The following is a 26,197-nucleotide window of genomic DNA, read 5'->3' on the forward strand; positions in this document are numbered from 1 at the left end:
TTAAACCATGTCTATCTATATGTTCTGTGATTTTATTCTTTATAATAGTTTCCATGATTTTTTCTGGCACTTAACTCAGACTCACCTGTCCATAGTTTTCTGGGTCACTTCTGGAGCCCTTTTTAAATATCAGGGTTACACTGGTCACCTTCCAGCCTTCAGGTACAATAGATGATTTTACTGATAGGTACACATTACTTGTAATAGGTCTGAAATTTCATTTTTGATTTCTTTTAGAACCCTGGGGTGTATATCATCTGGTCCAGGTGATTTGCTACTCTTTAGTTTGTCACTGTGGCCTACTACATCTTCCAGGTTCACCGGGATTTAGTTCAGTTCATCTGAATCATCACCCTTGAAAATCTTCTCTGGAATCTGTATCTCCCAACATCCTCATTAGTAAACAAGGAAGCAAATAATTCATTTAGTCTTTCTGTGATGGCCTTATCTTCTCTAAGTGCCCCTTTAACCCCTCGGTCATCTAATGGTCCAAACAACTCCCTTGCAGGCTTCCTGCTTCGGATATATTTTTAAAAGTTTTGATTGAGATTTTGCCTCTGCGGCCAAATTCTTTTCAAATTCTCTCTTAGCTTCTCTTATTAATTTTTCCATTTAGCTTGCCAATGCTTATGCCTTTTCCTGTTTTCTTTAGATGGATCCTTCTTCCAATTTTTGAAGGAAGATCTTAGGATAAAATAGCCTCTTTTACCTCACCTTTTAAGCATGCTGGAAATCTTTTGGTCTTCCTTCCACCTTTCTTAATGTGTGGAATATATCTGGTCTGTGCTTCTAAGATGGTATTTTTAAACAATGTCCATGCCTGTTGTACACTCTTAATCTTTGTAGCTGCATCTTTGAATTGTTTTCTATTTTTCTCATTTTCTCAAAGTCTTCCTTTTGAAAGTTTAGTGCTAGAGCTGTGGATTTACTTACTGTCCCCCTTCCAATCATTAATTCAAATGTGATAATGTTATGATCACTATTGCCAAGAGGCCCCACCACCGTTACCTCTCTCACCAAGTTCTACACTTCACTAAGAATTAAATCTAAAAATGCTCCCTCTCTCATCAGTTCCTGAACCAATTGCTCCATAAAACTATAATTTATTCCATCCAGGAAGTTTATCTCTCTAGCATGACCTGATGTTACATTTACCCAATCAGTACTGGGGTAATTGAAATCTCCCATTATTACTTCACTACCAATTTGGTTAGCTTCCCTAATTTCTCTTAGCTTTTCACTGTTCGACTTGTCATTTTGGCCTAGTGGATGGTAGTACACTCCTATCACTATACTCTTCCCCAACTCACAAGGCATTTCTACCCATGAAGATTCAGTTGTGCATTTAGTCTCTTGCAAGATCTTTATTCTGTTGGATTCTATCACATTCCAGAAATAAAGCACTACCCCGTCACCAAGATGCTCCTCTCTATCATTGCGATATAATTTGTACTCTGATAGCACTGTCCCATTGATTATCCTCCTTCCACCATGTCTCTGAGATGCCAATTAAGTCTATGTCATCATTCACTGCTATACATTCTAACTCTCCCATCTTACTTCTTAGACTTCTGGCATTAGCATACAAACATTTCAAAGTTCGTTTTTTTGTTTGTATTAACATTCTGCTTTTCAGTTGTCAGGGATAATTTGGAATCTTTTAGCTCAGGAGATTCTTTACTTATAGGCACTTGGACTACTTTTCTTATTATTGGAACCTCACTGTCGGGATGCCCTAATTCTAATGCATCATTAGTATCTTTTGAAGATGCCTCCCATCGAATCATGCGCTGCTGAGCGACTGTCGGCTTTCCCCTTTGTTCTAGTTTAAAAGCTGCTCTATCTCCTTATTAAAGGTTAGCGCCAGCAGCTTGGTTCCACCCTGATTAAGGTGGAGCCATCCCTTCGGAAAAGACTCCCCCTTCCCCAAATGTTTGCCCAGTACCTAACAAAACTGAATCCCTCTTCCTTGCACCATCGTCTCATCCATACATTGAGACTCTGGAGCTCTGCCTGCCTCTGGGGTCCTGCCTGTGGAACAGGGAGCATTTCAGAGAATGCCACCCTGGAGGTTCTGGATTTAATCTTTCTACCTAAGAGCCTAAATTTGGCTTCCAGAATCTCCCTCCTACATTTTCCTATGTCGTTGGTGCCCACATGTACCATGACAGCGGCTCCTCCCCAGCACTGTCTAAAATGTTATCTAGGTGATGCTTGAGGTTTGCCAACCTTGCATCTGGCAGGCATGTTACCTTGCGGTCCTCACGTCCACAGCCACTCAGCTATCTACATTCCTAATTTGTCTGATTTACATTTTTGAACAATGCCCTTTTAGTTTTGACTGTCTCCTTTACCTCACCATTAAACTACACTGGCAGTCGTTTGGTCTTTCTTCAAATTTGTTTTATGCAAGGAATATATTTTATTTGGGCTTCCAAAATTATATTTTTAAAGAATGTCCACTCATCATGCAAACTTTTAATCCTCGCAGCCGCTTATTTTATTTGTTTTCTAACTAATTTCCTCATTCTATCACGTTTTGTAAGCTCTCCTAGTGTTAGCAATAGGCTTTGTATAGGCAGGGAGCAGATAATGAAAAGGTTCAACCTTGATGTGAGCTCTGTTTGCTGTCCCAAAGAATATGCAGGGAGGCAGTAAACTGAACGGACAGCTGGGCCATGGGGACCGAGCATCATACCGCCAGCCAAAGCATGTGGAGAAGCTGCAGGGCAAAGCCATCCGCCAAGTGTCCTGCGGGCACGACTTCACTATTTGTGTAACAGGTAAGACAGTCCTGATGGGGACACGTGCAGCTGCATGATGGGTGGGATGGGGACATGCAGTCTGCGTGATGGGTGGAGAAAGCTCTACCTCTCGGATGGATGAGAGTGTACCCCTCCCTCAGCAGGGCCATGTGCTCTGTGTGATGGGTGGGGAGAGCACCTGTCCTCACCTGCCCCCCTCCAAGCAGGGACAGTTTCTTTGTGACTGGTGGGGACGTGCTCTGTGTGACAGGTGAGAGAGTATGGAGGGTATTCACTGTAGAATGAGAGCGATTGGTTCCATTTGTTTTTATTTTTCATTTGTATGTAATTCTCCTTGATGCAAGCATTTGTTTGCTGAAACCTGTCCATGCACATGTTTTGCTTTACATTTTATTTTAAGGCCTGTACAGATTGTTTTTCTGATTTTATTTTGTACTGTATTAGTTTTTATTCTGTTTTATAAGTGAATTCTTATGCCCAAACATTTGTTACAGGCCACTATTATTTTCTATCATTTGAAGTGATTTGGTACAGATTGAGGAAATCTGTGTTCTCTCTTACAGTCTTCTCCTTTATCGATGTAGTAATCTGTGCATGAATATGGGTATTTCTACTTTGCCCCCCTTCATCTTAAATTAGCCCTAAATTTATTGAAGGGCCAGGGAATATGTGTTCAAATCCTGCACAAGAATTAAACCTTTTCCAATGGAAAGGAAGCTGTAGAACCAGGGATCATGATATGAAGCTTCAAGGGGGTAGATTCAGAACAATGTCCAGAAAAGCTGGTGGGTGCATGGAATGCTTTCCCTCGAAAAGGTGGTGAAGACAAGAACAGTAATTGAATTCAGAAGGGCGTGGGATTAACAGAGGATCTTTAGAGGATAGAAACGAAGAAATGGGATAACCTGTGTTAACTTTAGGTGTAACATTTCTGCATGGGGGTAACTTGCACGGAGCTAGGCCCCACTTTAGGTTTGGTCAGCACACCGTGTGGTAGGCCTCAGCAGCGCCATCTTGCGTGTCTTTATACGTGTCGCGTTGCCCTCCATAGAACGTTGGTATACGCAGTGTGTCGGCTCTACACATGCGCACCACGCATATTGTTACGCGCATACATTTGCGCACAATCTACTAAGCACAGAACACATGAAAAGCTGGGCGCACTCGCCGCATCCTCTCTAGGCGCTGAAAATCTGTACGCATAAATTTATAAGCGCGCGCCGATAGGACACACAATTACCACAGCCAATGGCACCGCCAACTAAGAAAGCTAAGCACATTACTCTCTGCAACGCTTGCTATATTAGAGCCTCTCAGTCTGACCTGGACTCCAACTTATGTCAGCTCTGCAAGGAAGCCCAAGGGGAATTGGCCTCCTTGGACTTTGGAGGATTTGTTGACCACTGCCTAACTGGAAGTACGCCGGACCTTAGCATCCCCTTGATGGGTTCATCCGTGGAAGAGGGAAATTCAGCTGGCCCCACCCCAGTACCTCCTGGACTAGGCATGGACCCGGCAGTCTTTTCCTGGATGGAGTTTGTCCAGGGACTGCAAGCCTTCATGCAGGCACAGTCTACTGCTTCTCTTGCCCCAGTCTGGATGAAACCTCAGCCAGTGGCCCCTCCTTCTCCTGTTCCTACCAGCAGGTCTCGAGGTATGTCTCACCTTACCAAGGGTATCCCTGGCAGGGACCTAGACGGCACAGATGAAGAGGAGGATACAGATTCCTTGGAAGATGGGGAATTCCCCCTGGGTTAGAACCGTATTGTACCATGTTACCGTTTTTCCATAGAGACGAAGTGTTGGCCCTAGTCTCCCAGACCCTGAAGATGCTGCGAGTTCCTAGGGTGGAGTCTATGAAGGAACCAAAGACGAATTCCATTCTGGTTTTCCTGCAGAAGGCCTCCTGCTACTTTCCTGTGATGAATGCCATCCAGGAATTGATTGATCTATAATGGGATTCCCCAGAAGCAAATTTTAAAGGGGGCCGAGCGTTGGAAGCTCTATATCCTCTGGATCCAGCGGTAAGGGAACGTTTGTGTTTACCTAAAGTGGATGCACTGGTCTGTGCCGTCTCTAAATGAACAACTATCGCAGTGGAAGGAGGAGCAGCCTTAAAAGATGCGCATGATAGCCAGATTGAGTCTATCCTTAAACAAGCCTTTGATGCTGTAGCAATGACCTTACAGATCGCTTCTTATTGCGCTCTGGTGGCTCGTTCGTGTCTACTTCTCTCAAGAGTAAATTCCAGAGTGGTTATGGAACCTGCTGCTGCCTGTTTAGCAGACACATGCTTTGATTTAGTATGTACTTTGGCCAGAGGAGTGTCCTCACTGGTGGTGGCCAGACGACAGCTATGGCTGCGGAACTGGTCAGCTGGATCAATCTCCAAAGCTAATCTTACAAAGAAGACTTTTAAAGGATCACTCCTATTTGGGAGCGAATTGGAAAAGCTGGCCAGTAAATGGGGCAAGTCTCCAGTTCCCTGGTTACTGGAATATAAGAGGAAGCAGCCACAGCGCCCCTCGCCTGGAGGGGTCCTTCCAGATTTCCCAGCATTTTTGCCCCTAGTAGAGAAACTTGACATTTCAGAGGTCTCAACCCCTTGGGAGGTCCCAGTCCTTTCGTAATTGACAGCCCAGGAGAAGGGCAGGTTCGGTTTCAATCTCATCCCGAAACCCACAATGAGATTTTGCCGATCCACCTTCGGGACGAGGAGATAAGGGGTTGCCTGTCCCTCTTTTACCAACAGTGGGTTGAGATTACTTCGGACAAATGGGTACTGGAAGTCATTCGAGAAGGATAGGCACTGGAATTCCACATTACTCCTCGGGACGTATTTGTTGTGTCCGTCGGTGCCCAAAGACCTCTCTCTGCCTTCCTTACCTCTCTGGCACCTCCCTCTCCGTCCACGGGAAGACTGGCTACCGTGGCGTTCTCCTGCCACTTGTCCTTGGGCGTTCCCGGACCGGCTCGACGCTGCAACCGCCATGTTTCCTGGAGGGTTAGGGGCACGCGCATGGTGCGGCCCCGATTGAAGTACCAGCATTGGCGCGAACCTCGGGGGCGTCCCCCGAAGATCACGTCACCTGCGACGGATATTTAAGGTCTTGGAATTTGCTAACACATTGAGTTAGCAAGGACACGGATTGACAACGGACTCGCCTTGTCTGTCTAAGCTACTCTGCCTCCTCAGATTTACCAGAGGTACCCGCTCCTCAGGGGCCTCACTCTCTCTTGTTTTTTCAAGTGACAGTCTGGAACTGGTACTTGCTCCTCGAGGGCCCACATCCAAGACTTACTTCGTATTCTCTTGTGCCTGGAAGTCTTCACTACCAACTATCTCAGCTACATCAGTGAGTTACCATTGTTCTCTCTGAGCTTTCCCTGGAACCAGATACTCGCTCCTCGAGGCCTATTCTTTCCAGCTCCTGGGCTTCATTGGGATATTGTGTGCGTGTTACATCTGCATAACCTGCCTACTCACTATATCTCAGTCTCTCTTCAGCTCAGCCTCCAGGGATCGCTGTTCCAGTATCTGAGGGAATGCAGCCCAGCCGGGCTTGCCAGCTCACTACTGCCATCTCTGGTGGTTCAGTATACTGTCTAATAAAGAACTAGTGTGTGTTTGTCTCCTAACTCTGAGCCTGACCGGTGGTCCCTCTCGGGATCATTCCCCAGGGGTGTGGTCATCTGCCACTGGTCCAAGGATCCACCCTCAACTATCTGATTGCTCCTCCCATCAGGCATCAGATCAATAACAGAATAACAGATTGCTAACTCCAAGCAGACTGTTAACTCCTCACAATAACAGATTGCTAACTCCCAAGCAGATTCTCAACAGTATTCATGATATCTCCTTGCCACTCCCATCACAAGAAGCAGGCAGTGGAGATCACACTTCTAAGACTCCTCAGGATAAGGGCAGTAGTCCCAGTATCTATGCCCCAGGAAAATACGGGGCGTTATTCCATTAATTTTGTCGCACCCAAGAAGGAAGTTTCCTTTCCCCATCAATCATCACCTGCAAGTAACTCATTTTCGCGTGGAAACCTTATGCTCTGTGATAATGGCCATACAACCGGGAAAGTTCCTAACCTCCCTGGATCTGACCGAGGTCTACCTATATATTTCAATCCAGAAGGAACACCAACGTTTCCTATGTGTTGCGGTGCTGGGTCGCCATTATCAGTTTCAGATGTTACTCTTTGGCTTAGCCACCACCCCCAGAACCTTCTCCAAGATCATGGTGGTTGTGGCAACAGCATTAAGAAAAGAAGGGATCCTGGTGCACCCGTACCTGGACGATTGGCTGATCTGGGCCAAGTTCATGGAGGAGAGCCAACAGGGTGATCTCTCTGTTACAGGAACTCAGCTGGTTAGTAAACCTCACCAAGAGCAGCATCAAGCCTTCCCAGCCTTGGAGTATCTGGGATTCCAGTTTGACACCAGGCAGGGCAAAGTGTTTCTTCCATCCACATGGATACAGAAGTTGATGTACCAGGTGCATCAGTTGATGAGCATGATACGCCCGACGGTGTAGAGCTATTTCCAAGTTCTCGGTTTGATGGCAGCAGTCCTGGAGGTGGTGCCATGGGCTAAGGCACACATGCCACCACTTTGACGCTCACTGCTGTCACGTTGGAACCCGCAGTCTCGAAACGATTCGATTCTACCTGCCGATGGACATATGCTCTTGGCTCCAGTGGTGGCTGTAGTATGCTCATCTGAGCAGGGGTGTGCCCCTGTTTTCACAACAAACATGAGTCTCCAGGGCTGGGGGAGCTCACTGTCAGGAACTGTCGGCCCAGGGACGTTGGACCGAAGAAGAGGCTGTCTGGCACATCAACCGCCTGGAAGCCCGGGCAGTCAGATTGGCGTGTCTACAATTCATCCACAGATTCCAGGATCAAGCGGTCCACGTAATGTTGGACAACGCAACGACGGTAGCCTACATCAACCACCAGGGTGGAACCAAGAGCCAGCAGGTGTCACAGGAGATAGATCTCATTATGGAATGGGTGGAAATACATCTACAGATGATCTCAGCTTCCCACATTGCAGGAAAAGCCTACATCAACCACCAGGGTGGAACCAAGAGCCAGCAGGTGTCACAGGAGATAGATCTCATTATGGAATGGGTGGAAATACATCTACAGATGATCTCAGCTTCCCACATTGCAGGAAAAGACAATGTCAGAGCAGACTTTCCAAGCAGGGAGAGTCTGGATCCAGGAAGAGTGGGCATTGTTAGCCAAAGCCTTTCAGCTAATGGTAGATTGCTGGGGTCTCCCATCCATCAACCTGCTGGCTGCATCTCACAATGAGAAAGTTCCCCGATTCTTCAGTCGCAGAAGAGATCTGTGGTCCTTGGGGATCGACGCTCTGGTTCAGACCTTGCCGGCAGAAGAGTTGCTATATGCTTTCCCTCCATGGCCCCTGCTGGGCAGGGTCATTCGCAGAATCGAGCACCGCAGGGGATTATTATAATAGTAGCACTGGATTGGCCCAGGGGTCCATGGTAGGTGGACATGCTAAGACTCCTGGTGGAGACCCCCTGTATCTCCCACTGCAAAAGGACCTGCTACAGTAGGGACCAGTCCTTCACGAGGATCCAGCTCGATTCTGTTTTACGGTCTAGCCCTTGACAAGGCTTGCCTGATGAAACAAAGATATTCTGCGGCAGTAATTGCCACCATACTCTGCGCTAGCGTGTGTGCGAGTCTGGAAAATATTTGAGGCCTGGTGCGAGGAACGTGGTGTCCACCCTCGGGCGGTCAAAATCCCACTTAGTCTGGAATTTTTGCAGGGCGGCTTGAATAAAGGTTTGGCCCTTAACTCCTTGAAGGTGCAGGTAGTGGCTCTCTCCTGTTTCAAGGGGTGAGGTAAACAGAACCTCCCTGTCAGCTGATCTGGACATGGCCTATTTTCTGAAAGGGGTGAAGTACCTTCGGCCACCCCTACGGTGGCTGGTTCCCTTGTGGAATCTTAATCTAGTATTGAAAGTTTTGGCAGAGCTTTCCTTTTGGCCTCTGCGCAGTCTTTCTTTGCATTTATTAACGTTGAAAATGGTGTTCTTGGTCGCTATATGCTTGGCACGTCGCATCTCTGAACTGTAGGCATTGTCATATCGGGAACCCTTCCTCTGGATGACTCCAGGAACGTTACAGTTTCATACCATTCTATCCTTCTTGCCCAAGGTAGTCTCAGAGTTTCGTGTGAATGAGTCCATTTCGTTGCCATCCTTAGATAAGCACAGGGATGCAGAGGAATACTGCCTTGTCTGTCATTTGAATGTCAGTAGACCATTGGTGCGATATCTGAAAATTTCAGAACCGGTCTGAAAGACGGACTGCCTGTTTGTCCTTCACGATGGAAGGAAGCAGGGTGAACCAGCTTCGTGGGCTACCATAGCTCGCTGGATTAAGGAGGTGGTCACTGGAGCCTACGTGGAGGCAGGCAAGCCATTACCTTCTCAGGTTAAAGCTCATTCCACTAGGGCTCAGGTGGTCTCATGGGCAGAAGTTAGACTGAAGGAACTCAAAAATGAAATTTCAGATCTATTAGTAAAAATTTGTAACCTATCATTAAAATCATCCATTGTACCTGAAAACTGGAGGATAGCTAATGTAACCCCAATATTTAAAAAGGGCTCCAGGGGCGATCCGGGAAACTACAGACTGGTTAGCCTGACTTCAGTGCCAGGAAAAATAGTGGAAAGTGTTCTAAGCATCAAAATCACAGAACATATAGAAAGACATGGTTTAATGGAACAAAGTCAGCATGGCTTTACCCAGGGCAAGTCTTGCCTCACAAATCTGCTTCACTTTTTTGAAGGAGTTAATAAACATGTGGATAAAGGTGAACCGGTAGATGTAGTGTAATTGCATTTTCAGAAGGCGTTTGATAAAGTTCCTCATGAGAGGCTTCTAGGAAAAGTAAAAAGTCATGGGATAGGTAGCGATGTCCTTTCGTGGATTGCAAACTGGCTAAAAGACAGGAAACAGAGAGTAGGATTAAATGGACATTTTTCTCAATGGAAGGGAGTGGGCAGTGGAGTGCCTCAGGGATCTGTATTGGGACCCTTACTTTTCAATATATTTATAAATGATCTGGAAAGAAATACGACGAGTGAGGTAATCAAATTTGCAGATGATACAAAATTGTTCAGAGTAGTTAAATCACAAGCAGATTGTGATAAATTGCAGGAAGACCTTGTGAGACTGGAAAATTGGGCATCGAAATGGCAGATGAAATTTAATGTGATAAGTGCAAGGTGATGCATATAGGGAAAAATAACCCATGCTATAATTACACAATGTTGGGTTCCATATTAGGTGCTACAACCCAAGAAAGAGATCTAGGCATCATAGTGGATAACACATTGAAATCGTCGGCTCAGTGTGCTGCGGCAGTCAAAAAAGCAAACAGAATGTTGGGAATTATTAGAAAGGGAATGGTGAATAAAACGGAAAATGTCATAATGCCTCTGTATCACTCCATGGTGAGACCACACCTTGAATACTGTGTACAATTCTGGTCGCCGCATCTCAAAAAAGATATAATTGCGATGGAGAAGGTACAGAGAAGGGCTACCAAAATGATAAGGGGAATGGAACAGCTCCCCTATGAGGAAAGACTAAAGAGGTTAGGACTTTTCAGCTTGGAGAAGAGACGACTGAGGGGGGATATGATAGAGGTGTTTAAAATCACGAGAGGTCTTGAACAGGTAGATGTGAATCGGTTATTTACTCTTTCGGATAATAGACAGACTAGGGGGCACTCCATGAAGTTAGCATGGGGCACATTTAAAACTAATCGGAGAAAGTTCTTTTTTACTCAACGCACAATTAAACTCTGGAATTTGTTGCCAGAGGATGTGGTTAGTGCAGTTAGTATAGCTGTGTTTAAAAAAGGATTGGATAAGTTCTTGGAGGAGAAGTCCATTACCTGCTATTAAGTTCACTTAGAGAATAGCCACTGCCATTAGCAATGGTAACATGGAATAGACTTAGTTTTTGGGTACTTGCCAGGTTCTTGTGGCCTGGATTGGCCACTGTTGGAAACAGGATGCTGGGCTTGATAGACCCTTGGTCTGACCCAGTGTGGCATGTTCTTATGATATCTGCCGAGCGGCGATGTGGTCCTCAGTGCACACCTTCTCCAGTTTCTGTTGCCTGGACGTAGAGGTAACATCCCTTCTGAGTCATTTGGGTCCACAAGCGACAACCCCAGACGTCATTTAATCTCCCCAGGCAGAGGACACATATCTCGTGAGGATCTGTAATGGACATGGTCCTCGGGCACCGGGGACATCGACAAAAACCGGATGTGCCCATGACAGATGAAAGAAAAAGTGGGCTGCAGACACGAAACAAAGGCAGCAGCCAGCAGGCAGTGGGGCATGAGTTGCATAAACTGATTTATGTCTTAAGTGTGGAGTGGTGGGAAGCACATTGGGACATCAGTTTTGGTTTTGTGTGAAAATTCAAGAGGTTTGGAAAACTGTATTTCATTTTGTCGAAAGTGTTCTTGCGATGTGTTTGTTTCACTGATAATGCAGCTTTGTTTGGGGTCTTCAAATCTCGCCCAGCGTATCATCTTCTCAAAAATAGTGGATAGCGAAGAATTCCTTATTGCGCAGTTGGAGACAAGTCCACCCTCCAACGTACCTACAGTGGAGAAATAGTGTTCCTCATTTGCTGTCTAGTAAACGAGCGTCTCCACTCCGAAAGAAGCAGGCTTTGGACATCCGACTGCCCTACGTTACTATTCTGTCCCACAGGGCACAAAGCCTGCTTCTCAATGATTTTTGATTATTGGTGTCTATTGATTTTGTTTATCTTTAGCCTGAAAACTACTGGAATCTGTTTATGAATAGTTTACTTTGTAAGGGTAGGGGGTGGGATTGATGGGGGATTTACACAAAAGTTTTAGTTGACTTTTGTTACATCTTTCTTTTCTTGTTTTCTTGTGTGCTGTGTATGGGAAGGAACCACCTGCATGCCCCTATGAGGAAAGGCTGAAGAGGTTAGGGCTGTTCAGCTTGGAGAAGAGACGGCTGAGGGGAGATATGATAGAGGTCTTTAAGATCATGAGAGGTCTTGAGCGAGTAGATGTGACTCGGTTATTTACACTTTTGGATAATAGAAGGACTAGGGGGCATTCCATGAAGTTAGCAAGTAGCACATTTAAGACTAATCGGAGAAAATTCTTTTTCACTCAACGCACAATAAAGCTCTGGAATTTGTTGCCAGAGGATGTGGTTAGTGCAGTTAGTGTAGCTGGGTTCAAAAAAGGTTTGGATAAGTTCTTGGAGGAGAAGTCCATTAATGGCTATTAATCAAGTTTACTTAGGGAATAGCCACTGCTATTACTGGCATCAGTACTATGGGATCTTCTTAGTGTTTGGGTAATTGCTAGGTACTTGTAGCGTGGATTGGCCACTGTTGGAAACAGGATGCTGGGCTTGATGGATCCTTGGTCTGACCCAGTATGGCAATTTCTTATGTTCTTATGTTCTTATATGCCTTTGTATTCTACCTGTGAAATAGCTAATACAGTTTAAACATAATGTGCTTTGTATGATTTCTTATATATTTCTTCTTAAAACAAACTCCATGCTTATTACTCTATTATCATTCATGAAATAATTTAACCTCTGAGGAGAGAGAATGGAAAAACTTATCTTTGCAGCATAAACGCTGCCATTAGATGTCCACAAAACAAATCATTCTGACACGGCTCCACTTTTGTTAGGACTGCATCGGGGAACTTCAGTTCGGGCTCGTTCAACAAGGTCCTGCCATTTTTAAATCCCTACTAATGCACACTAGCCATCAATTTTGAATATGTCATGTCAGAGAGAAGGCCCTCCATTCAGTAGCCTATTACCTGAGGAGAGCTCGGCCTCATTATTCAATTCCTATGATTCCAAAAGACTGGGCATGGCTGTTGCCAAGTATACTTTGTCCAGCTGGCTAGCAGACTGAATCGCGCATGATTAAGCATTGGCTGGTCTTCAGATCACAGATTCTGTCAAGGCTCATCAAGTGAGAGCCATTATTACTTCGATGGCTGATCTAAGAACTAACTTCATTGAAAACACCTGCTAAGCTACAACTTGGTTCTCAATTTACACCTTGATGTCTCCTTACTTTCCAGACAGTCTCTCCAAAATGACAGTAACTTTGATGTCTCCTTACTTTCCAGACAGTCTCTCCAAAATGACAGTAACTTTGGATAAGCAGGGGGGTCTGAGTTACTTATTCAACCACCTTCAGCGTGGGATCCCCACATGTCATGGCTGATACAGCCCTGCTTGTCAATGTAGAAAGCAACTTTGCTTTGCATAAATGGGGTTCTCTGTAGACAGGATGAATTAGTCATGCTGAATACCCACCTCCCTGGAGAGTTGACTACCGAGCTAAAGCTTAGTTCTACAATTGAATGAGGGGCACATGAGGCAGTGCCCGTACAGGAACTCCTGACTCTGCTAGAGAGAGAAGTCTGGCACCATCGGATGATTCCACCCTCATGTCATGGCTAATTCATCCTGCCATCTACGGAAAACTCCATTTACGGCAAGCAAATTTGCTTTATTTGGCAGGAGAAAAAGCCTAAGGTGGGATTTGCAGCTTTGTCTACCCAGAAAGGCAAGGGGGGGGGTGCATTATTTAATTTTAGCTGTACTGCTGGGCAATATTATTGAAAAGTGTTATTTTTTGAATGAACAAATATCCTGATTGGATTTCAATGAAAACAGCACTAGTAAGAGCTGAGAACTTTGCTATTCCTTTGTGAGCTCTGAAAAAACTAGGAAACCTTTGCAAGTAGCTCAACCTGTCATCTCCGCTGTGATGGATGTTTGCTTCAGGATTTTGGTAAACAAGAATTTAACATCAGTTTCTTCTCCATTATCTCTGCTTTGGAATAATTCTGATTGCCGCAATCACTTCTCCACAGTTAACTTTTCTTCCTGCAGTGTCTTGGGTCTGAATAGGAAAGGGCAGATCATTAGTAGCAATGGTTTTGAACCTCTATAGACTATTAAGAAGAAAATCTAGTTTCCTAGCGTGTAGCCAGATGGGCTCAGGACCTGTGGGTAATGTGCTCTTCTGCTAGCAGATGGGAGATGGAGTCAGATTTCAAAGCTGACGTCACCCTAGATATACCCCTGCAGTGACCTCAGCTCCTCATTTTCTCTCCATCTCCTAGCAGATGCGGACACTACCCCACACATCAGCACAATGTTAGGAAATTACAGCAAAGAAGAAGAAAGGGGTAGATTTTTTAAAAAAGCGCGTTCGTGTACTTTTGTTTGCGCAGCAGACGCGTATCTTCTAAAATCCTGGATTGGTGCGCACAAGGCTGCCGATTTTGGCCAGCCGGCGTGCGCCGAGCCGCGCAGCCTGTCTCCATTCCCTCCGAGGCCGCTCCGAAATCGGAGCGGCCTCAGAGGGAACTCTCTTTCGCCCTCCCCTCACCTTTCCCTCCCTTCCTCTACCTAACACACCCCCCCCGGCCCTATCTAAACCCCCCCCTTACCTTTATCCACGGATTTACGACTCTCAATGCGAACAACCATTCCCGTTGAGGGAGGGTTTGCATTGAAGGATAGACGATTAGAATCCATTCTTAAGCAGGCCTTTGTTGGAACAGCAATGACACTGCAGATTGCCTCCTGCTGCGCACTGGTGGCACATTCCTGCTTGCATCTCTCGAGAGAGGCAAATAACTCCGGAACGCATACCGGTGAGACGATTGAACCCGCAACAGCCTTCCTGATGGACGCAAGCTCAGATCTGGTGCATACCTCAGCCAGAGGAGTAGCCTCTGTAGTGGCGGCCAGAAGATAGTTATGGTTGTGGAATTGGTCTGTTGACGCGACCTCTAAAGCGAATCCCACAAGAATGCTCTTTAAAGGATCTCTCTTATTCGGAATCGAATTGGAGAAGCTAGCCAGCAAGTGGGGTGAATCTCCAGTGCCTCGGTTTCCGGAGGACAGGCGTAAAAGATCCCATCGCCCCTTCCCCAGAAGAACTAGATGCAGAGGCTCTCAATGCTTTCGTCTCTACAGGAACTCGCAGTTCCAGGCACCTTGCCCCTCAGGAAGGTCCCAGCCCTTTCGGAACCAACAAACCAAGAGAGGAAGAGGCCCGGGGACAGGCTCCAACCGTGCTCCCCAATGAGAATGGGCCGACCCATCCACAGGAAGAGGAAATAGGGGGTCGACTTTCCCTCTTCTACCAATGATGGGTTGAGACCACATCGGACAAATGGGTACTAACCATCATTCGAGAAGGTTACTCTCTGGAGTTCTGCAGCATCCTTTGGGACAAATGTGTGATGTCACCCTGCCACTCCCACACCAAGAGACTGGCAGTGGAAGCCACTTTAATAAGACTACTCAGTCTGAAGGCTATAACTCCGGTTCCTACGCCCCAACAAAATACGGGGAGTTATTCCATTTTATCGTCCCCAAGAAAGAAGGATCATTCCGACCCATCTTGGATCTCAAGAACGTCAGCTGTCATCTGTAGATACTACACTTCCACATGAAGACTCTCCGCTCCGTAATAATGGCAGTACAACCAGGAGAGTTCCTAACCTCCCTAGTCCTCTCCGAAGCCTACCTTCACATTCCAGTCCATCAAGATCACCAGCGTTTTCTACGCTTTGTGGTACTGGGACACCATTACCAGTTCCGAGTGCTACCCTTCGGACTAGCAACCGCCCCCAGAACATTCTCCAAAATTATGGTGGTCGTGGCAGCAACACTGAGGAAGGAAGGGATCTTGGTACACCCTTACTTGGACAACTGGCTGATCAGGGCAAAGTCTTCAGAAGAGAGCGACAGTAACCAGCTTTATCAAGAACCTACTGCAGGAACCTGGTTGGGTCGTGAACACGGTCAAGAGCAGTCTACAGCCCTCTCAGTATCTAGAATACCTGGGGGCCTGCTTTGACATCAAATAGAACAAGGTCTTCCTCCCTCCCTTAAGAAGGAGGAAACTGATGAAACAATTACGACGGTTAATGACCAGTACATGCCCCAAGGTATGGGACTATCTTCAAGTCCTTGGGCTTATGGCATCAACCCTGGAGGTATTTCCATGGTCAAGGGCTCACATGCGACCTCTCCAGTACTCCTTACTGTCACGCTGGAACCCACTGTCCCATGACTAATCAATTCGCCTCCAACTACCAGCAGAGGTATATTCTCAGCTTCAATGGTGGTTACAGGAAGACCACCTGAGCAGGGGAGTAAGCCTATTCCCACCGAAGTGGATTGTGCTCACCACAGACACAAGCCTACGAGGGTGGGGAGTCCACTGTCAGGAACTGATGACCCAGGGACAATGGAACAAAGAAGAGGCGGGATGCAACATAAACCGCCTGGAAGCCCGAGCAGTCAGACTAGCGTGCCTGTGATTTAACCACAGGGCCCAAGGACAAGCGATCCGAGTAATGTCGGACAATGCTACAACGGTTGCTTACATCAACTACCAGGGAGGAACCAGAAGCCAATAGGTGTCTCTGGAAATAGACCCTCTCATGGCATGGGTGGAGGTAAATCTACAAGGGATCTCAGCCTCTCACATCGTAGGGAAATACGTCTCAGCGGACTTCCTCAGCAGAGAAAGCCTGGACCTGGGGGAATGGGCACTGTTGAACACAGCATTCCAACTGATAGTAAATCGTTGGGTCTGCCAACCATGGACCTTCTAGCCACCTCTCTCAATGCCCGAGTCCCCAGATTCTTCAGCCGAAGACGAGAGCCACACTCCCAAGGGATCGACGCCCTCGTCCAGAACTGGCCAGAGGAGGACTTACTGTACACCTTCCCCCCCTTGGCCACTACTGGGCAAGGTCATCCGCAAGGTAGAACACCACAGGGGACTAGTTCTACTAGTGGCCCCAGATTGGCCAAGACGCCCATGGTACACAGACATGCAGAGACTCCTTGCGGGGAGCCCTCTGTGCCTACCTCCATACAGGGACCTTCTCCAGCAGGGCCCAATTCTTTACAAAGATCCAGCTCGATTCTCTCTTACGGTCTGGCCCTTGAGAGGACTCGCCTGAAGAAGCGTGGGTATTCGAAGGCCGTGATTGACACCCTGCTCCACGCACGGAAGTTCTCAACATCTCTGACATACATACAGATCTGGAGAATATTCGAAGCCTGGTGTGTGGACTGCGGGGTATCCCCGCGGACAGCCAAGATTCCCATGATTCTAGAATTTCTACAGGATGGTATGAAGAAAGGATTGTCTCTCATCTCCCTCAAGGTTCAAGTAACAGCTCTCTCCTGCTTCAGAGCCAAATTGAGCAGAATCTGTCTATCAGTGCATCCGGACTTGACCCGTTTCCTTAAAGGGGTGAAGCAACTTTGACCACCCCTCTGAAGTGGCCGGTGCCCCTATGGAACCTCAATTTGGTATTAGACTTTCTAGCGGGGGCTTCCTTCAGACCATGTGCAGTCTGTCACTGTGCCTCTTAACATTGAAGACGGTATTCCTGCTGGCAATATGTTCTACCCAGCGCATCTCCGAGCTGCAGACACTATCCTGTCGGGAACCGTTCCTTAGGTTCACTCCTGGAACGATACAGCTTTGCACCATCCCCTCCTTTCTACCCAAAATGGTCTCCGAGTTTCATTTGAACCAAGCCATCTCCCTACCATATCCAAAGGAACATAAGGACTTGGAAGACTCCCCCGCCTTCTTCGCCATCTAAACGTCGGCAGACTCCTGATACGATCCCTGGAACAATCGGAACAGGTGCGCAAAACAGACCGCCTGTTTGTCCTCCACAGCGGGAAGAATCAAGCCGAAGCGGCCTCACGAGCGACCATAGCTCGCTGAATCAAGGAAGTAATCAAGGCAGCTTACATAGAGACAGGAAAGCCCTTACCCCTACAGGTTAAGGTTCATTTTACTAGGACCCAGGCTGTATCCGGGGACCAAACTGTAGAGCGGTGACATGGTCCTCCCTACACACCTTCTCCAGGTTCTACCGCCTGGATGTCCAGGCCCAAGAAGACACAGCCTTCGCAAGGGCAGTACTAAGTAGGCCACGGGCAGCCTCCCACCCTGTCTGGGAGTAGCTTTTGTACATCCCATTGATCCTGAGTCCATCTGCTACACGCTAGGAAATGGAGAAATTACTTACCTGATAATTTCGTTTTCCTTAGTGTAGACAGATGGACTCAGCAGCCCGCCCACGGCTGCCCCAGAAAAGGAGGACCTTGGAAAGTGAACCTCTAGATTAAACAAATACGGGTAAGCCATTGCCTACCCTTAGTTCAAGACACCCACAGTTAGTCTCATGTCGGGGTTAACTTGGTTGAGTGCACTAGCGGTCTCCAGTTTTTGAAATCAGTTGAATCAGTTAATCAGTTTTAATCAAGTTTAATCAAGTTGTTTAAGCAAAGATATATCCACAATGGCTTTTCGAGGAGGATACTGAGGAGCTGAGGTTACTGCAGGGGTGAATCTAGGGTGAGGTCAGCTTTGAAATCTGACTCCGTCTCTCATCTGCTAGCAGAAGAGCACAATACCCACTGGTCCTGAGTCCATCTGTCTACACTAAGAAAAACGAAATTATCAGGTAAGTAATTTCTCCATTTCATGACATTCCTGTCTCAGTACCTGCAGCTGAAGAGGTGGAATCATAAGGACCCCGAGAGCTAACTCTGTTTGAAAAAGTTAATGTGTCGGGAAGTCAGTTTGATTTCTAGTATTTATAAGTTGTTATTAGCTAAGGGTATGGATCCTTTGAACAAAATAAGAGGGGTGGGGAAGTGATCATGGCTATAGCTTAAGTGAGGGGATGTGGTGCGTTATCTGTCTTTCTCATGCATTCCAGCAGAACTGATACTCCAGATGGCATTGCCCGCTGGTCAAACTTTAATGGGAAGGAAATTGGGGAAGGAGGTTCATTTATTCTGACGGAGCAGAGGGATCTATGAAATAGCTAAGGTGCAGCTTCCAGTGGATGTGGCAGTGATATTGTTGGGTCCCACATTAAACCCCTTCTGATTCTCATTTGCTAGTCTTTGTCTAAGCTTCCTCTCTTCCCTTGGTTTCTGGATTTGGCATCCAGATGTTCTAGAATTTGGAAATCCTTTCTGGCTTTCATGAGCATTGTACCAGGTGAATTCTCTCAATGGGCTGAATGCAGTCGCTTGTTGGGTTTACTGTTCTTATGTTGTCAGGTTTGCCTTGGGTGGGGGAATGTTTTTTTCTGTAATTCGTAGTTTTGGTGTGGTAGGAGGATTTATATTTTATTTGGGGTTATTATTTTTGGAGTTATTCCTATCGTCGAGTAAATAATTTTGCTTTTTTCTCCATTTTTTCAGACTCTTTCTGTTTAATTGACTGGTGCAGTTTGAAGTGCACATATACACCAACAGTGTAGCTCAGATTTGCATTGAGGATTTTGAACTTTCCTTCACTTCTCTTCTGGTAGATGAAGGACAGCTGTATGCCTTTGGTTCCGATTACTATGGCTGCCTTGGAGTCGACCAGAGCTGTGGCTCCGAAGTTCTCTCGCCTTTGCAGCTGGACTTCTTCCTCAGTAACCCCGTGGAGCAGGTCTCGTGTGGAGAGAACCATGTGGTGGTCTTGACACGTGCCAAGAGCGTGTACTCCTGGGGCTGTGGGGAGTATGGTAAGTCCTGTCCCCTCCCGCAGCTGATGGTGGGTGCTGTAACTGAATGAGATCTTACTCATGCAAGTCTCTCTCCTCAGGCCGCCTCGGTTTGGACTCTGAAGATGACTGCTTTACACCGCAGCAGGTACAGTGTCCTCTCCCATCTCTGAAACTAGGTTGTGAGGGTGGCAGACAGACAGGTCTCCAGGGGCTGATAATAATTTATGCTGCCTCTCGGGAAGCAGCCGCAGGAAGAAATGTCACTGCCCGAGGTCCTCCTCTGGTATCTGCTGCTCTTTTGCAGAGAAGGATAGCAGCTACCAGCTCTGGCAGTGCTAGTTATTGGATGCTTATTTTATGATTAAATCTTTTTATTAAACTTTTCAAGATGACTTTAATATCTCGATAATGGTGTGATCGTACCACAATCACATAAACCACGACAGTACATGGACAGTCAGAAGGCGTTTGATAAAGTCCCTCATGAGAGGCTTCTAGGAAAACTAAAAAGTCATGGGATAGGAGGCGATGTCCTTTCGTGGATTGCAAACTGGCTAAAAGACAGGAAACAGAGAGTAGGATTAAATGGGCAATTTTCTCAGTGGAAGGGAGTGGACAGTGGAGTGCCTCAGGGATCTGTATTGGGACCCTTACTGTTCAATATATTTATAAATGATCTGGATAGAAATACGACGAGTGAGATAATCAAATTTGCAGATGACACAAAATTGTTCAGAGTAGTTAAATCACAAGCAGATTGTGATAAATTGCAGGAAGACCTTGTGAGACTGGAAAATTTGGCTTCCAAATGGCAGATGCAATTTAATGTGGATAAGTGCAAGGTGATGCATATAGGGAAAAATAACCCACGCTATAATTACACAATGTTGGGTTCCATATTAGGTGCTACAACCCAAGAAAGAGATCTAGGTGTCATAGTGGATAACACATTGAAATCGTCGGCTCAGTGTGCTGCGGCAGTCAAAAAAGCAAACAGAATGTTGGGAATTATTAGGAAGGGAATGGTTAATAAAACGGAAAATGTCATAATGCCTCTGTATCGCTCCATGGTGAGACCGCACCTTGAATACTGTGTACCATTCTGGTCACAGCAGCTCAAAAAAGATATAATTGCGATGGAGAAGGTACAGAGAAGGGCAACCAAAATGATAAAGGGGATGGAACAGCTCCCCTATGAGGAAAGACTAAAGAGGTTAGGACTTTTCAGCTTGGAGAAGAGACGACTGAGGGGGGATATGATAGAGGTGTTTAAAATCATGAGAGGTCTAGAACGAGTAGATGTGAATCGGTTATTTACTCATTCGGATAATAGAAAGACTAGGGGGCACTCCATGAAGTTAGCATGTGGCACATTTAAAACTAATCGGAGAAAGTTCTTTTTCACTCAACGCACAATTAAACTCTGGAATTTGTTGCCAGAGGATGTGGTTAGTGCAGTTAGTGTAGCTGTGTTTAAAAAAGGATTGGATAAGTTCTTGGAGGAGAAGTCCATTACCTGCTATTAAGTTCACTTAGAGAATAGCCACTGCCATTAGCAATGGTAACATGGAATAGACTTAGTGTTTGGGTACTTGTCAGGTTCTTATGGCCTGGATTGGCCACTGTTGGAAACAGGATGCTGGGCTTGATGGACCCTTGGTCTGACCCAGTATGGCAATTTCTTATGTTCTTATGCCAATTCCCCCTCCCCTGTAACTCCCTCTAACTTAAGAGCCCCGCCATCCTTCAACTTCTAAAAATGTACATTGTCTCACTCATCGCATGCTTATCTTAAAAAGCCCCCAAAGCCCCGCACGCCTCTGACTGTAATCAGTGCTAGAGCTGGCAGTACAGGCCCACGGAGGAGCTCCAGAAATGTCACAAGTGAATCAGGGGAGGAAAGCAAACAAAAACTGCACAAGCAAGCTGGACTCCTCAGGAAAAGCACGAAAAAAAAAACAGGAAGCATCTTCAGAGTGATGTCAGCCAAGTTCAGAGCCAGAGAGAGGACAGGAAAGGGCACATTGGGTACTGTCTTCCAGGAACTCAAACGCTTTGCTGATACAAGTAAAATGGAAAAGCTTCTTTTTCATGCACCTTAAATCTAAATTTGCAGACCTGCTACTGCATTCAATAAAAGCAGCCACGGTGCCTGCAAACTTGGAGGGTGGCCAGTGTAACATCAATTTCCCTTCATCCCACCACACCAGTCCAGACGGTTGGGTTTTGCTCCCCCGCCAGCAGGGAGAAGAGAAGAGCTAATTTGCTGGTGTCACCTGCAGCTCTTCAATAAGCTCTGTCCCCAGCAGATGGTTGAGGTACAGGACCTGCAGCCTGGAAGTTTGGGAGTTCGTTCCTCTGGTCAGACAGTCTCCTGATAGAGCAGGGGGGATCAGTAGCCACTAGCTGGCTTGGTCATTTGTCTTGGGAGGGAATCTGAAAGTCAGAGGAGTCTGTTTCCCTCTTTCCCCCATCAGAGGCACTATAGGGAAGTTTCCCTGTACGTTCCCGGATCAGTCCAGGCAGCTGGGTTTTGCCTCCTATCCAGCAGATGGAGAGAGAGAAATTTTGACTGACTCTGCCACTTAACCCGAGGTGCCACCTGCAGTCTGCCAGTCTTTCTCTGTCTCCAGCAGATGGTGGAGATGCAAAATCCTGCAGTCTGAGACAAAAAAAACCCAAAAACCAGAAGATAGAAAAGTACAGCAAAAAAAACAAACAAACAGGAAAAAGAGGATGAAGTTTTCTTCAAACAGCCTCCCAGGGGGTAGTTAGGTCCTGGTGGGACCACCCCCCCTGGTATGTGAGGCAGGAGAGCTGGTGGTCAGGGATTCCTCGTCAGTTCCTGGAGCCTACCCACCATTCATGGTGACACTGAGGGTCCTGTTTCACTCACCCTGTTGGGATTCACTTGAGCCTGCTACCTTCTCAGGGAAGTTTTATTGTTCTGTTTTAAAAGTTAAAAAAAAGTTAGTTTTTTTCTTCTAATGCTGTCCGGCGCTTTCAGACACAGCTCGAGCTTCCTGGTTGCTGCGGCGGTTCTCCAATCTCCCCCTTCCCTCGGTGTGAGTTTCTTGCCTTCCCGGGGCCTCATTCGTCTGCCTGGCTGCCGATTGCCCTTCTGCTGCCGTTATGCCGCATGGGACTGCATGCAGGGCTTGCGGCGATGCACAGGATAGGTTGTGTGCTCATTGCCTCCCCAGGGGGGAGGGCTCGTCAAGCGCTGCTACGGAAGAGAAGGTGAGGAAGCGTCGCAGCAGCCTCCAGCAAATCCCTTCCCACTAAGCGCGGGAACGGAGGCCATTTTGTCGACATTCAGGTCTGCGTGGGGGGGGGGGGTGTGTTTTCCCGCCTCCATTATCACTGCAAGCTGAGGCCTCTGGTGGGGGCCATGCCACTCAGGAAGCTGCTGAACCAGGCGAAGGGGAACCCAAAGACGTTTCTGACTCCTCCTCTTCCTCCTCTTTCGCCTCAGGTTTTGTACGGCTGTTACAGAAGGTGTTTAAGGCAGGCAGGTCAGCCAAGTGGTACCGGGGCAAGGCTGCTAAGCAGGCTGGGGCCCCAGCTCAGGGACCCAAAGGCCAAACAAACTGCTGAGGTCTTCCCCACTCCCATCAGTGGCGGACCCCTCTTCAGGATGATCCACAGAGGTAGGACCCTCAGGGGGCTGACTCTGGGTTGAATCCTCAGGGCCCGGACCACGATTCTTCACAGGCATCTACCGTCGATGGTGATGATCCCAAGGTGGTCCGGCTGTTCCACAGGAAGAACTAAGCCCGTTAATACCCATGGTCTTGGAGGAGCTGGGTATTGACGCGCCTCCTGAGAGCTCGGAGTTGGGAGCAGTGGATCCGTTTATGGTGGGACTTCGGGGTCTTACCAGGGCTTTTCCATTCCATCAGTCCGTGACTGCCTAGCTTTTCCGGGAGTGGGATACTCCGGACATGGGGCTCAAGGTCACGCGAGCCATGGACAAGTTGTGTCCGCTACCGGAGGAAACGCTGGATCTTCTGAGGATTGGTGGTCACTAAGAAAACGACCATTCCAGTCACCGGCGCCACGGCACTCAAGGATCTTCAGGATCAGAAGCTGGAAGGTCACCTCAAAAAGATTTTTAAGGTGTCGGCGCTGGGAGCCCTGGCTGCTATTTGTAGCAGTTTTATGTTGAGAGCAGGTCTGTGCTGGGTTCAGCAATTACAGATGGACAGGACCTTGTCACCCACGGAGTCTGTGCAGGCTGAGCCACTGGAAACTGTTGTGGCCTATAGTGCAGATGCGCTCTATGACCTTATCCGTACTTCTTCGAGATCCATGATGGCGGCAGTGTCAGCTCGGAGTCTCCTCTGGTTGAGGAATTGGGCAGCAGATATTTCTTCCAAGGCACAACTTGGTTTGTTGCCTTTTAAAGGGAAGTTGCTCTTCGGGAAGGACTTAGAAGAAATGATCAAGTCCCTCGGGGAGAATAAGGTGCATAAGCTGCCAGAGGACAAACCGAAGGCTAGAAATGCTTTTCTCTATCGCTCTCACTTTCGTGGAAATCAATGATTCAGGTCTTCTAAATCTTCAGAGTCCTCTTCATGTCAAGGCACCGGCAGGCAGTAGTCGTGGAACTGGTCCTTTCGTGAACGCAGGCCTGGGCGAGATGCCCCTCCCAGGGGCAGGGTGGAGTTAAATCCCCTCAATGAGGTGAGGCCGGCTCACTCCTCAGTGCCAGTGATAGGGGGTTGGTTGGATCTTTTCTACGAGGAGTGGTTCAAGGTCATGTTGGGTCAGTGGGTCTTAAGTGTCATAGAAAAAGGCTACACTTTAGAATTTGCTCGGCCTCTAAGAGATCGTTTTCTGGTTTCCCCATCCTCTTACAAGCAGAAGAGGGTGGCGATTAGAGACATGGTCCTCCGCCTCCGAGAGATGGGAGCCATCGTGCTGGTGCCTCCGGAAGAGCGAAGGCTGGGTCGCTACTTCATCTATTTCATGGTACCGAAAAAGGAAGGTAACTTCCGCCCCATTCTGGATTCAAAGAAGGTAAACAAGACTTTGAGAATCCCCTGCTTCCGTGTGGAGACTCTGTGGTCCATCATTGCATCGGTAAACAGAGGGGAGTTTCTCGCCTCTTTGGACCTGACAGAGGCATATCTACGCATCGGGATGTGGCGAGATCACCAGAAATATTTGAAGTTCATGGTTCTGGGAGAGCATTACCAGTTTTGCGTCCTGCCTATTGGATTGGCAATGGCTCCCACACCCTTTACCAAGATCATGGTTGTGGTGGCAGTGGCTCTCCGCAAGGAAGGGGTCCTGGTCCACCAGTACTTGGACAACTGGCTGATTCGAGCAAAGTCGGAATCTTCGTGTCAAGTAGCAGTGGATCAAGTCCTCCAGTGCCTGAAGGAGTTGGGTTGGATAGTCAACCTGGCCAAAAGTCACTTAATTCCTTCCCAGACGTTGGAGTTCTGGAGGCACTGTTCGACACAAGCATGGGGAAGGTCTTCCTCACTGAGGAAAGGATTGTCAAATTGCAAGCTCAGGTTTGATCGCAGTTGAACAAGACATTGTCCCGAACATAGGACTACTTGCAAGTGCTTGGATCTGTGGCTTCCACCTTGGAATTGGTGCCATGGGCGTTTGCTCATTTGAGGCCTCTACAGTCTGCCTTGCTATCCCGTTGGTTTCTGATGTCCGAGCATTTTCATTTGCCTCTCCCCCTCCTGGATCGGCAAGCCTGAAGTGGTGGCTTCAGCCGGACAAATTGCGGAGGGGAGTAGACCTGGATATCCCATCTTGGACAATTGTTACCACGATGTCAGCCTCTCCGGTTGGGGAGCGGTCTGTCAGGAGAGATCGGTGCAGGGCCGGTGGTCTCCGGAGGAAGCCTCATGGTCGATCAACCGGTTGGAGACCAGAGTGGTGCGTCTGGCTCTCCAGGCCCTCCTACCCCTGGTCAGGGGAAGGCCAGTGAGGGTGTTATCGGACAATGCAACTGTGGTGGCTTACATCAGTCGTCAAGGCAGGACCAAGAGCCAGGCAGTAGCCCAGAAAGCCCAGGAGTTGATCACCTGGGCTGAGCTACATCTGGAGAGATTGGAAGCATCCCACATCGAGGTGTCGACAATTCGCAGGCGGATTTTTTGAGCCGTCATCAGTTGGATCCCGGGGAGTAGGAGTTGTCGGACAAAGCGTTTCGCCTCCTTTGACTCAAGTGGTCCATTCCTCACGTGGATCTGATGGCAAAGTTTTGCAATTCCAAGGCTCCTTGGTTCTTCAGCAGAGAGAGGGAGACAGGTGCAGAAGGGGTAGATGCTCTAGTTCTGCCCTGGCCAGTACATGTTCTCCTGTATGTCTTCCCGCCATGGCCATTCATAGGCAAGGTTGTGCGCCGCATAGAACTCCACCCGGGTGAGGTGGTTCTCGTGGCTCCGGAGTGGCCGAGACATCCGTGGTTCGCGGATCTGATCAACCTAGCAGTGGACGGTCCCTGAGGTTGGGGCATCTGCCGAATCTCTTGCATCAAGGCCCCATTTGTTTCAATCAGGCAGATCACTTTTGTCTAGCGGCTTAGCTTTTGAGAGGAAACGTTTGAGGAATAAGGGTTATTCGGATGGTGTGATAACTACCCTGCTCCAGTCCAGGAAGACCTCCATTTTGTTGGCATATGTTAGAGTGTGGGTGATTTTTAAGTCTTGTTGCCTTGAGCACAAAGTGGATCCTCTTCAGGGCTCTGTGGGGGATGTCTTGTCCTTTTTGCAGGACGGCCTCGATAAGGATTTATCCTTTAATTC

At 47.5% G+C, this 26,197-nt stretch overlaps 1 protein-coding gene across 3 annotated transcripts in view; it reads left to right on the top strand.

Moving 5' to 3' along the window:
• NEK9 (NIMA related kinase 9) overlaps positions 1 to 26,197 on the top strand; it is a 210,486-nt gene that overhangs the window by 97,395 nt on the left and 86,894 nt on the right. For all 3 annotated transcript variants that reach the window (XM_029598406.1, XM_029598407.1, XM_029598408.1), the window contains 3 exons: positions 2,639 to 2,783; positions 19,239 to 19,439; positions 19,520 to 19,566. In XM_029598406.1, coding sequence (XP_029454266.1) covers positions 2,639 to 2,783; positions 19,239 to 19,439; positions 19,520 to 19,566 — 393 coding nt within the window. The remainder of the gene's footprint in view (positions 1 to 2,638; positions 2,784 to 19,238; positions 19,440 to 19,519; positions 19,567 to 26,197) is intronic.

Source organism: Rhinatrema bivittatum, chromosome 4 (assembly GCF_901001135.1).
Source record: "Rhinatrema bivittatum chromosome 4, aRhiBiv1.1, whole genome shotgun sequence".
Classification (NCBI taxonomy): domain Eukaryota; kingdom Metazoa; phylum Chordata; class Amphibia; order Gymnophiona; family Rhinatrematidae; genus Rhinatrema; species Rhinatrema bivittatum.